The sequence below is a fragment of the Rhinoderma darwinii genome, chromosome 4 (assembly GCF_050947455.1).
Source record: "Rhinoderma darwinii isolate aRhiDar2 chromosome 4, aRhiDar2.hap1, whole genome shotgun sequence".
Taxonomy (NCBI): Eukaryota; Metazoa; Chordata; class Amphibia; order Anura; family Rhinodermatidae; genus Rhinoderma; species Rhinoderma darwinii.
This window is the reverse complement of record NC_134690.1, coordinates 380,652,629-380,666,269: the sequence shown is the minus strand read 5'-3', so window position 1 is coordinate 380,666,269 and position 13,641 is coordinate 380,652,629. Positions and strand designations below refer to the sequence as shown.

The 13,641-nt window shown below is 39.9% G+C and overlaps 1 protein-coding gene across 1 annotated transcript in view; it reads right to left on the bottom strand.

The window, feature by feature from the left end:
* The window catches only part of PRKCE (protein kinase C epsilon), a 340,355-nt gene that overhangs the window by 199,752 nt on the left and 126,962 nt on the right, over positions 1-13,641 (bottom strand). Inside the window, exon 2 of the mRNA XM_075863215.1 lies at positions 2,610-2,673. Within this exon, the coding sequence (XP_075719330.1) occupies positions 2,610-2,673 (64 nt within the window). The remainder of the gene's footprint in view (positions 1-2,609; positions 2,674-13,641) is intronic.

The following is a 13,641-nucleotide window of genomic DNA, read 5'->3' as shown; positions in this document are numbered from 1 at the left end:
TGTGGTGCACCACTCACATCCAAACCAGAAACTGCAAGGAATCGCCAAAACAAATACCTCAGAAATAATTAGCAACTGAAGAACAAGGACAAGATCCCAGCGGCCCCCTTCTTTCCCTTAAAACTTTTCAGCCTTATGAAGTCAGAACATAGGTCTTCCTTCATGCGTCTTAAGGGGAATGTGTCATCATAAAAATACATTATTTAAATCAGGCTTTTAGTGTTTTTTAACTGTTTTTACTAACCATGTTCTCATAATACAACCAAATAGTTTTAAATGAACAATTTGGTTTATTTGAGTAAAAGCAAGGTATAAGACAGATGCTACGCATTTCAACCCTGGACTGGCGTCTTCATCAGGCAGGTGAAACATACAGAGAACATGAATGTATATATACAGAGGCATACTGTATATATACATTCATGTTCTCTGTATGTTTCACCTGCCTGATGAAGACGCCAGTCCGGTGTTGAAACGCGTAGCATCTGTCTTATACCTTGCTTTTACTCAAATAAACCAAATTGTTAATTTAGAACCAAGCAGCGCCTACGTATTCCCTCTTTTTTTGCTTTTATGCATTTTCTACTTAAGTCAACTCCTTAGGGTGTTTGTGTTTGGGATTGGCAGCAGCTTCCACTATATTGCAAATACCTGCCAGTATCTGCAACCATCAAAGTGAGCAATTTTACCAATTTTGCTCTTTCAGATTACAATCTGATATGCACTATGTGGCGCCGTGTCCTTTTCACTTTATTTTAGAACCAAAGAGTTTGGAAGGAAAATTAGTCAGTACAAGTCAATACAAAATTTCAGGAGTCATATACTTTTTGAATAAGGGTATGTTCACACAGCTTTTTTTTCAGACGTTTTTTGGCCCGTAAGCGGCCGAAAAACGACCAAAAAATTGTAAGCAGAATACCCCCAAACATCTGCCCATTGATTTCAATGGGAAAAACGGCATTCTGTTCCGATGGCCGTGAAAAAGAAGTGCGTGTTACATCTTGAGCCGTTTTTGGAGCCGTTTTTCATTGACTCTATAGAAGAAACAGCTCCAAAAACGGCCGTAAAAAAAGCAACTTTGAATAAAAAAAACTGCGAAAATCAGGAGCGGTTTGTCTTATAGGATTTTTAAAGTGATTGGTTTTATAAAAGTTAGTGCTTAAAGAGGCTCTGTCACCAGATTTTGCAACCCCTATCTGCTATTGCAGCAGATCGGCGCTGCAATGTAGATTACAGTAACGTTTTTATTTTTAAAAAACGAGCATTTTTGGCCAAGTTATGACCATTTTTGTATTTATGCAAATGAGGCTTGCAAAAGTCCAAGTGGGCGTGTTTACAGTAAAAGTACAAGTGGGCGTGTATTAGGTGCGTACATCGGGGCGTTTTTACTACTTTTACTAGCTGGGCGTTCTGACGAGAAGTATCATCCACTTCTCTTCAGAACGCCCAGCTTCTGGCAGTGCAGACACACAGCGTGTTCTCGAGAGATCACGCTGTGACGTCACTTCCTGCCCCAGGTCCTGCATCGTGTCGGCCACATCGGCACCAGAGGCTACAGATGATTCTGCAGCAGAATCAGCGTTTGCAGGTAAGTAGCTACATCGCCTTACCTGCAAACCCCCACCAATCCAAACTTCTGACATGTCACTATGACCTGTCAGAAGTTTGTCAAACGTTTAGCTACACTTTAAAGTATTTTTTGCATTTCTTCATATTCCGTGTGTTAATTGTACCTCCTTTTTGTAGGCGATATATAGATTATTGCTGCTCAATGCACCAAGTAATACTTGGTTATAGATATGTTCTTACCACTAAATGATATATGGTGGATATTATAATTATTGTGGCAAGATTTATCCTGAATGTACCAATAGGTTGTGTATTTTTTTTAAAATTAATACTAGTTGCAAATTTTCTTCATTTATTTATTTTTTAATAAATTCGAGCCATAAAAATGGTTGCAAAAGCAGATATAGGCCTTAAGGTTACATAGCACAATGAAACCATTATGTAAAAAAAATTACAGATATACCTCAGTGCACTGTATTCATACCACCAATGGTAGTGTGTGATAGAATCAGCTAAAGGTATTGTCTGATGAAGATAATCCCTGTCCATATATCTTATTAGGGCATACGGATGTCTACTCAGGAACCACCCTATAAGCGAGAAGGGAAAGCTGCTCTGTCCATGCCTGTCCAGGCAGGGCTTAGAGAAGCCGGCTTACAGTTAAAAAGGGCATTAGACACCCCTCCTAATGAGCATGTTCTCCTACAATCCAAAACTCAAGACGATAGGCTATCCTTCTCTGTCATGAAATCATTTCAGGTATTTCTCAGTGACATCTCTCTTAAATATAAGTGGAGTTCATGTTTGCCTTGTAGCAATGCTCAGGCATCTAGAGTTGGGCGGATCAGAAGGTAGCCTACTTTGTCCAAAACATGAATATAATATACATTTTTGTTATAGTTCATAGAATCTAAACTCCACCAAAAGTGGTCCAGAATAACTAGGGATTATGAGCATTTTAGTAGGAGGACTGATTCAGCTCTGCACAACAATTTTAATCTTTTCTGGAAATTTACTAACTATACTGAGCACGCACTTACCTTCCCCTGAAGAGCCGGAGAGATCTATCACCACATATACCTTTCCTTCTGGTTCCAAGTCAATCTGCAAATGAGAAAGAGTACATTTAGTTTGATATATTTATGGAAAATACTTGACAATTTCTAGAATTAGATGACAAAAAGTCTTTCAAAGTATAGCAATAAAATAAACACATGACTGCTTGTGGTCAATCAATAACATATAATCTAAGGTTAATCAGCACACCTATAAAACTAGAACAAGATTGACCTTGGTTACAAGCATGACCCAAGCCTAGATCACCTATTTAGATCATTATAGGGCTGTATTGTCGTCAAGGTTTGGTTCTGAAGAACCGCAGCGGTACAAGGTGTTACAGGGCTGTTTTTGACGGCATCCGAGTGGCACCCGATAGTCTTCACGGATTCATTCACTTTAGCGGGTGAATCGGGTCCGTTAAAAATTATCCGAGTCTCCGATCCGGGGAAAGATAGAACATGTCATATGTTACCTCGGATCACTGACGGGACTCGGACGGTGCACACGGTAGTGTGCATGAGGCGCAAGAATGTCACATCACCCATAGGTCTCGATGGGATTTCTGGATAACCATGCTTTGAGGGTTACTATAACCAGATGGAGCAGTGTCATTTTTTAGTGTTAATATTCTTGTTTCAAAATTACTGGTGACTAGATGGATGAACAAATTGAGAGAAAACTGTTGTGTGGATGCTCTTAGGACAATCTGTTGAAGATACAACTGAGGCAGCCAAATTTGTGCACTGAACCAACACACATCAGAAGACAACCAAACCATCAGATCTTCCAGAAAACTAAACTGATTAATACAAATAATTTATAAATGGAAAACTAAGACCATGTTCTCATTCACATGTACGTGATACCAATCCCCAGCTAAAAAAATATTGACATATAAGAGTTAAATTGGTCAGATCTTATCTATATCATCAGATCATCTATGGCTACCTAACACGTTCCACAGATTGGTTGTCTAGAACATGGTTTCTTAACCGGTGGTACATCTACCCCAGTGGGCACATGCCATGTCTCAGTCTAGGGGGTACTTGAACAATGAATAATCATACCCTTGAGTAGTTGGTACTTGGCTTAGGAATGTTAAGAAATACTGGTCTAGAAGACGTAAAGAAAGACTAGAAAATTCATCATTCATAGGAAGGGTTGAACGTCTAGTATCCTGGATTAACGAAGTGTCCCATGAAAACATATAGACATTGATATTTTTTTTCCTATAGAAGTCAATGGACACTGAAAAATAGCATCTGTGTAACAGTCTCTGTACGAGTATCATTTTTCTCCCCTAAACTACAAGCAAGGAGGACCGGTTCTGAAGCAGAAAACACTTTGGAACCCATAAAGTACCCATATGGAACTACAAGGAACTTATATGGTACCCGTACGTAACACCATTAAGAACTCATATGTAAATACAAGGAACTCAAACAGTACCCATACATCACCCCATACAGAACACATACATAAGGACAATGAACTCATAAAGTCCCCATACATACTACCATATGGAACTCATCGAAAGTACAAGGAACTCATACTGTACCCATATGGAACACCATATGGACGTCATATGGAAGTACAAGGAACTCATACTGTACCCATATGGAACACCATATGGAACTCATTAGATCACAAATATTTCACCATACAGAACTTCACAAGTGCAGCCTGTGCATCCTTACAGAGATGAGCCTTAGTCCAGTAGTGGACACAGACAGATGAGGGCCACTGTGTTAGAACAGTATATGGGCCCCTTGCTCTCCAAAATCTCATCCTAGATCACCCCCTTATATCTCTCTAACAATCCATCAGTAATTGTTAGCCATAAAATTCATCATCTCAGGCATTTACATTCAAACTAACAGACAAAAGAAGGTGACTATAAGGTGACAGCGGGCCCCTTACCTTCTGGGCCCCTGTGCAGCTGTACATATTGCGCCAATGGTATGTCTGCCTCTGCCTTGAGGCCCTTTTACACTGGGCGATTATCGTGAAGACGAGCGTTCATATAATGCTTGTTGCCGATAATTGCCCTGTGTAAACAGGGAAATGATCAGCAGATGAACGAGCTCGATCATCTGCTGGTCGTATCATTTTAAAAAACGAAAATAGTATCGTTGTCGGCAGCAGATCTCCCGGTGTAAACAGGGAGACGCGCTGTCGACATGATAATAATGGATGGGGACGAGCGATCGGTGTAGCTACCGCTCGTCCCAAACCATAGCTCCGGGTGACAGGAGCAAGTGATCGCCGACCTCAATGTCTCGTTGATCGGCGCTCGCTGCACCGGCCTATTGTCGGCCGGTGTAAAAGGGCCTTTAGTCTAATGTATTGTAATGCTGAAAATGAAATTTTGTAATGTACACAATGAAATGAAGGATAAATGATCAATTATTAAGCTTGGCTGTTATTATATATATTTTAGTGCAGTGCCTTACTTCCTTACAATGATGACTATGTTTGTAATGCAAACACTTCCTACAAAGAGAAATAGCGGGAAACCCTACAAGCTCTCACATGTCCTTACATTTTATCAGCTAAAAACAAGTTAACCATTCTCATTATCAGTAGACTCGGTATACAGAACGTCTTATATTAAGCCGACTAGATTTGTTTTTTTAATGTTACTCTTAATGCTACTACTCTTAATCCTCCGAAGAAAACGTGCTTATTTTAATTGTTAATAATAGATTGCTTTTAGACCCCATCTATTCTGAAGACGCAGCAAAGGCTACAGCTGCCCTAGAAAGCACGAGGGCTCAGGTTTCAGCCAATTCAAGTCCAGAAGAGGAAGAAATACAAGAATAAAAAAGTTTGGGGTTTCTTGACAAATATTTTTATTTTTTTAAAGAACTGACAAATGGATGTGCTGAAACTTATTTCTAAAATATTGAATGTATGCCAAAATGTTTTTTTAGCCATCAGTTTGTCTCTATTCTGTCAGGCTCCATGGAAAGTATGGTCCGCCAATGCATTCTGTAAACCAGAAAGACATACTACGGACTAATGAACAAAATGCTTTAGTTTTACAATCGGTCATTGGAAATTTCCCACTACTGCCATGTACAAATATTTTTGGTTCAAAAATATAAAAGATATGGAAGACCGGAAAAAAACAAAACCATTGCAAAATTTTAATATGTAAAATATAAACGGATTATGTTCTATCTCAAGGACAGACCACATTTTCTAATAAGGTCAAAAAGGATCCCTTGATCCCCTGTTCTCAAAACTCAGGGACAAATCCATAATATACAATACAATATATAATATATTTATAACATGAATCTTCCCAAAAACACCCATATAAAGATTAAAGGGTTAATGCATTTTGTAAATTACCACCAGCTTTGATTAGCTGTAAAAAAATAAATAAAAAAAAAAGACCCAAAAGGAAAGGGTTTACCTGCTATACACTGAATATACAGTAACTGGTACCATGTTACAGATTATTTTTCAAAAGACTTTCCCGATCTGATCTGGCCACTTAAAGGGATTCTCCAGAATTGTATGAATATGAGTAAAAGCCCTTTAACACAGGCCAATGATCAGGCAAACGAGCGTTAATATGAAGGCTCGTTCCCGATCATTGACCTGTGTAAACAGGGCAACGATCAGCCGATGAACGGGGAAACACTCGTTCATCGGCTGATCGCATCTTGTGTGCAGCAACAAATAATATCGTCGTCGGCAGCACATCCACCGTGTAAACAGGGAAATGTGCTGCCGACATTATGCAGATGCGAGCGATCGCTGCACATACAACCGGAACTGGGACTAAACCTGCATATTCTTGGGGATGGTAGGACTGCCTCCATTCTTGATCTTGCCCTCCTCCCATTCTGCCCTGGATTATTTTAATTAGTTTAATGCTGGTTCCTACCATCCCCAAGAATATGTAGGTTTAGTCCCAGTTCTGGGTGTATGTGCTGTGTAGGTTCCCATCTAATAGGGGTCGCCATGTCGTGGCAGGTGGGCTCACACAATTTGATCAAAATATGCGCTAAGAACCTCCCCATTGTAAGTAGACTTAGCTGTAATGTATATTTATTTATATTTAGTGGCTTAGGTGACATTGGTGTTCGCAGTGCGCTGTTGCCATTTCCTTGTGTTCTCATTTTCATGGCCCATATTGACTTGTGAAAAAGGACCTTCAGGCTCTGTTCACATTTGTGTTCACTTAAGGCTCTGTTCACATTTGTGTTAATTATTTTCCACCGATCCCTGGTGGAAACCTAACAATCCCATTATAATAGAACCTATCCACAGGGTACATACATGTAACATTTTACATAGTCACTACCCCACATAACACGACTGTACTCCTTATATATATTGTACCAAAAAGAGAAACCACAGAGTCTATAAGTCAAAGGATAAAACATAAATTTTATTTAAAAAATTCAAAAAAATCAGTACATGAACTATTTAAAAAATGGATCTCCACAGATGGCAGAAAAAGACCGCCAAACATAAGACCGTTCTTATACGAGGGTTCAAATATCAGTCATATATCCACATATACGTTGGTATAAAATCTAATATAATACAAAAGTGCATAGTGCAAAGTGAATATTGAACATTTTATGTGTCTGGTTATAGAGATATGAGAACTACGCTGTTACCAGCCTCCACAGGAAATCCAATAGAACCCCCCTACCACTATTCCATCAGACTCCATATATTAAAGGTAAAGTGCTGAGTGCAAAAGAATAAGGAGAAAGACCTAGGATGAATGGGGGACTACTGACCCATGTTGCTGTGTCTCAAAGATGGCGACCTGCCCCGACGCGCGTTTCGACTTCCGCCTTTGTCTGGCGAAGCCGAAACCGAGTCTTGAACCGAGTCTTAAACTACATGCTCAAAACATGCTTATATTTATTTGTTGGAGATTTATGTATGTATCTTGTCTGTATGAGCCAGGCGTAGGTAAGCAAAGAACCCTGCAATTATATACAGCTCCTATTCAGGCCTAGTAAAAAAATCTAATAAATAAACACAAAAATTACTATACTCTATTTTCTTTCTGAACCCACTTCAGGTGTGTCTTGTGTGTCTACCCAACAGGGCAATGGAAGGGACATTCCAATAATAAAAATCTATTAGGAAGTTGCAAAACAAGTCTATTGGTTAACTTCAAAGTATTTTGTCCCTGGTATGTGACTAGTTTACCTTTAGGCCCTGTTCACACTCACACAGAGTATTTTGCAGGCAGGAAAAATCTGCCTTAAAATTTCCTCTAGAATTCTGAGGCAGATTTTGACCTGCCTGCACTTTCTTGCCGTGGTTTTCGGCCCCGGCCATTCAGTGGCGCGGGCAAAAAATGTTGCGAAAAACGCTTTCTCTGCCTCCCATTGATTGCAATGGGAGATCAAAGATGGAACCGCTGGAAGAAAGAGCATGTGTTTGATTTCATGTCTCCCATTGATTTTGTGTGATTTCAGGAGGTTTTGGCGGTTTTTTGGCGCTGATTCCGATGCGGATTCCGTGTCAAAATCAGCGCCAGAAAACTGTATGAATGGGACCTTATTTTGCATACCATAAAGCATGTACTGTGTGTATTACAACTGGGTATATACTGTTTATTTCTTTAAACATTGAGTTTACCATGCAATTTATAGCAATTTTTTTTTTGCACAAAATAGTAAATTGTACATACAAAATTACATATTTCTTTCTTACCCCAAGGCCCCCAACCCTTACCACCTACGAGGAAGCAATTTATAGTATAATTCTAACAATAATAATCCTCACATTATTTTTTATAAAGTTTTACAAGTATCCATGGTGTCATTTTAAGTGTAACAGCTATTAGCGCCACAGCAGCATCTCCCGAGTGGATGTGTAATGTGTTAATCTGATACGGCTCTTCAAATACTTTCTGCATGGAATCATCTTCCTAAAGCACCGCACAGCTCCACTCCCTGCTATTGCTATAGTAACATAAACATAATATAGAACTAACATGGAAGGCCAGAGATCATATTTGATGTGTAAAGAAAGAAAATTTACTGAATAATATAAAAACAAAAAAAAAACAAAAACAAAAAAAACACCAAAATGTCATTAAAGGAGTTGTCTGAGATTAGGGAATAAAAGATCTGCTATTTTGCCAGAAGCAGCGCCACTTTTGTCCATAGGCTATGTCTGGTATTGCAGCTCTGACCCATTCACTTGACTTGAGCTGAGCTGCAATACCAAATACAGACAAGAGTGGCCCTGTTTCTGGAAAATAGCAAACCTTTTTTTCTAATCTTTAAAATAATGGTCTACATTTAGTCTTGAATATAGTTAGCGACTGTCTTGACTGCTCACGTGGCAATTTTTATAATACAAATATATATTATTATTTTTATCAAAAATTCCAAAAATGTGGAAGAACAGAAAAACGTTTTGGATTGGAGGATTAAAAAATAAACAGAATATATTTTGCCTCTACGAAAGATCCAATCAAACATTAAGGTTGTATAGGGTCCAGCATAGTAAATATTATACTATTTGTGAAATTGAAATAAATCAATGTGGTTATGTGGGGTGCTCATAATACCCAGGCGTCTTTCAATATCATTAACAATTATATATTTCGTTCCCAGAACATTTTTACAGTGAATCATGTGATTATTGGTGATTAAACAACCGTGAATTCAACTACTCGAAAGAAATTTTTACTAACATGATTTTTTTCAAAACAAAAATATATTTTTATGGCAAATGTATACAATTTCATGAAATTTTTATAATATATATATATACAAATATATACGTGTGTGTGTGTGTGTATATATATATATATATATATGTATGTGCATACATATGTATATGTACATGCTCCCATACGTTATATATACATTATATATGTATACGTTATAAGTTTTGTATATATATATATATATGTATATGCTTTCATAAATTGCATTGAAGCTCCAATTTTTACTACTTTATTCAAAATCCTCTTTGATGGTAAGAATGGTATAAAGCTCTTAGTGTTCCTGAACTCTATGAACACTATTATTAGACATAAAGGCTCTCATGCTGATCTTTTTAAGCCTTATAACGACGAGCCGAAATTGTAATCCTAGATTGTACAGGAAAACGTCACTTCCTTTATAAAAAAAAAATTCAAAAACATAAAAATAAAGCCGTACCTGAAGGGCTCATCCAGGGACAGACTGCCCACGATGGGAACAGTGTCAAGGGTATCGTGGGAAGAGGACAACTAACCAAGGCAACCCATTGTAATGACTTGAACCACCATAAAAATTATTCCTTGGACCATGCTGTAATAACCAACTGCTACACAATCAGCGCCGGAAATTTTATTTGGGCATCATATGGTATGATTATTGGTATGCTATATCATTGTATTATTTGGGCACTCTATGGTACACCATAAAAGTGTGGGCAATAGAAGATTCTGCACCGACCACCATCCAACCTCAGGCCAGCCCTGCTTATAATAATATGGTTATGTTTGTGTACAGTATTTGATATTATGGGCTATGGTATTTTCGGTTACTCTTTATGAATGTGAAAATGAATTCCTAAAAAAAAACAAAACAGAAAGAGTATTGATGAGAATAAGATGGGCAACGAGGATAATAAAGTAGTGGATCTTTGACCAAATCAAGGATCTTAACTTTTACACAACTGAAGTTCTCTGATTTACGACATAATGGGACACATCTATTATTGGTGTTCCACCAGAATTCTGGCCTAAGGCTTCGTTCACATCTGCATCGCGACTCCGTTCATGGGTTCCAACGGAGCTTTCCATCAGGGGAACCCATGAATGGAATCCAAAATTAAACAAACGGAAACCATAGGTTTGCGTTTGCACCACCATTGATTTTAATGGTGACGGATCCGGTGCAAATGGTTTCTGTTTGTCCCCGTTGTGAAGGGTTCCGCCGTCTTGACAGAACAAATAGTGCAGTTGACTACGGTATTGATTCCGTCAAAACGACGGAACCCTTACACAACGGGGACAAACAAACCATTTGAACCAGATCCATCACCATTGAAATCAATGGTGATGCAAATGGAAACCTACAGTTTCCGTTTATTTCAGTTTGGTTCCCATTCCATTTGTTTTCATATTGGGCCGTGATTGACACCAGTTTTGCTTGTCAACTTTTATATCTTTCTATTAGTTTTTGAGAGGTTTATAATATGTTTTGAACATGACGTTTTTTCCCAACGTTTAGTGTATACATCGGGAAATGCTCCATATTTTAAACGTAGTCTTTGCCTAAGGGTATGTTCACACGTGCACGTCCGTTATGGCTGAAATTACGGAGCTGTTTTCAGGCGAAAACAGCTCCTGAATTTCAGACGTAAAGTCAAGTGCAGGCGTTTTTTGCAGCGTCCATTACGGACGTAATTGGAGCTGTTTTTCTATGGAGTCAATGGAAAACGGCTCCAATTACGTCCCAAGAAGTGACAGGTACTTCTTTGACGCGGACATCCTTTTTACGCGCCGTCTTTTGACAGCGGCGCGTAGAAAAAATGACCATCTGCACAGAACATCGTAAAACCCATTCAAATGAATGGGCAGATGTTTGCCGACGCTTTCAAGCAGTAAAACGCCAGAATTACGTCCGTAAATAGTGCGTGTGAACATACCCTAACAGTGACATCCATCCCCCATAGACTATTATGGCATTCGTTTAACCTATAGGCCATAAAAAGCTATTGATGTATACGTTTTACAGTGGCACACAGGCTCCAATGTTAAAAAAAAAAACTTTTTACAGGATCATGATGTATGGAATAGTGCAGTCTACTATGCTATTCTATACCTCAAAAAATAAAAAAACAGGTGCAATAACGTATACCAGCCTGACGGAGGTCAAAAGGACACTCATTTTGCCTCTGTTGGACTAATGGGGACCTATGGACACAGTTAACATGTATATCGGATGTATCCCTGATGTGCGCGCTAGGCGTAGGTCAAAAACGTGATGTGAATCGGGCCAGATAAGGAAACAGTAACATTACGTGTGTCATGTCCATGACCGCGGGCCGTCAGGCTCACTTACCTCCTGACGGCCGCAGCCATGGGTCTGCGAGCGCTGGCCCCAGTCTCCTCCTCAGGAGACGCCAGTGCTCACTTCCGCTTACCTCGGCTGGGTCCCGTAGTGTGCGTGTGCACACCTGTGCCCGCTCTTAAAGGGCCAGCGCTCGCAACTGAAGTTAATGTAAAATTAGCCCATGATCACCCTGGACTATAAGAAGGGCTCAACCCCTTCCTCCCATGCCTGAGCGTTGTTGTCGTACCCTAAGTTTGTCTAAGCAAATGGTCTCCTAGTGTTTTCCAGTTCCCCGTTCCTGCACCTGTATCGTGTAGCCCGTGCTACCTGGTCAAGTGCTGTGTTGTATGCTACGCCTGTCCTGCTACACCACGCCTGACATCTGCCTGCTGCCTACGCCCCAGCCGAGCCTGTCATTGCTACTGTCCGAGCTGCCACAGGTACACTATACGAACTATAGACTGTGACCTGCGTCCTGTTGGCCAGCTGCCATACCGTCAAGGCGGTTCGGCCCAGTGGGTCCACGAACCCAATGTGACAAAGTGCAAATGATTCTCATGAACAAGTGTTTGATTTTTGTATATCTACTGTGAGAATCGGGAACTAAACTGCTACTATTCATGTCCATGCATGTCTTCTGTACCCTATATATTTAGCATACGTGTTTCATTTGCATAAACCAATTATCCTGTAGAAAAGAAAGTACATTATTGCTTCATGTTTGACATTTTCCATAGACACGAAAATCATATTAATTTTCTGTTATGAAATATTTATGAGATATATTCACAGCGTTCTCGCTTGTCAATAATCAAAAGGGAATGTATCAGCTTATTTCTTTACTAATTAAAAAGTATTTTCTGAAACTCAGATTTTCTTTTTTTTTTAACTGTTATTTTCTGATTATATATCTTTTATTTTACTTTCTTTACAATATTTTGGCGGCAGCCATCTTTCCTGAGTTGCTGCAGAGATGTGATTTACAGCTGCCCCTTGGATTTAAAATAATTAGAAAAAAATAACTTATATGGAAGGGTGTTGTGGGCATGCTCTGTTACCTGTGCAGAGATTACTGGGCAGGGAAGGGGAGGGGAGAGGAGCTGAGCCATCCCCATCATCTATTGTCAATGGTGTGTCCTGCCTCCGGCTTCATAATAGAGGTATTACACCTCTTTCATTGTAATCCTACCCGCTGATGATAATGAGATGACTGCTGAGCCTGCCCACAGGTGATGTAGCACAATATGAAAAATTATCTCTACAGAACAGTGAGTGTTAGCCTTTAGGGCATGGCCACACGTAGCGGAATTGCTCTGGAATTCCGCTGCGGACACTCCGCAGCGGAAATCCGCAGCGGACCCGTTTCTCCATTGCCTTCCACAGCTTTGTGGTTGGGTTCGTTTGCACGTTGCGGACAATTCCGCTGCGGAGCATAGGCTGCGGTGTGGAATTTGGTGTCCGCAGCATACAATGGTTGTTGCGGAGGTGTGGCGGACTGTTTGCGGACTCATTGCAGAATTTCTCCATTGACTTCAATGGAGATTCTAAGTTCCGCAATGAAGTCCGCATATGTAATGTAGATGTTATGTGTGCTGCGGAGCGTATTGGTTTTTTAACTTGACATTTCTTCATTCTGGCTGGACCTATGTATTTCTAGGTCTACAGCCAGACTGAGGAAGTCAATGGGGCTCCCGTAATTACGGGTGACTACGTGTGTGCGCCCATAATTACGGGTGACTACGTGTGTGCACCCATAATTACGGGAGCGTTGCTAGGCGACGTCAGTAAATAGTCACTGTCCAGGGTGCTGAAAGAGTTAAGCGATCGGCAGTAACTGTTTCAGCACCCTGGACAGTGACTTCCGATCACAATATACATCAACCTGTAAAAAAAATAGAAGTTCATACTTACCGAGAACTCCCTACTTCTTCCTCCAGTCCGGCCTCCCAGGATGACGTTTCAGTCTAAG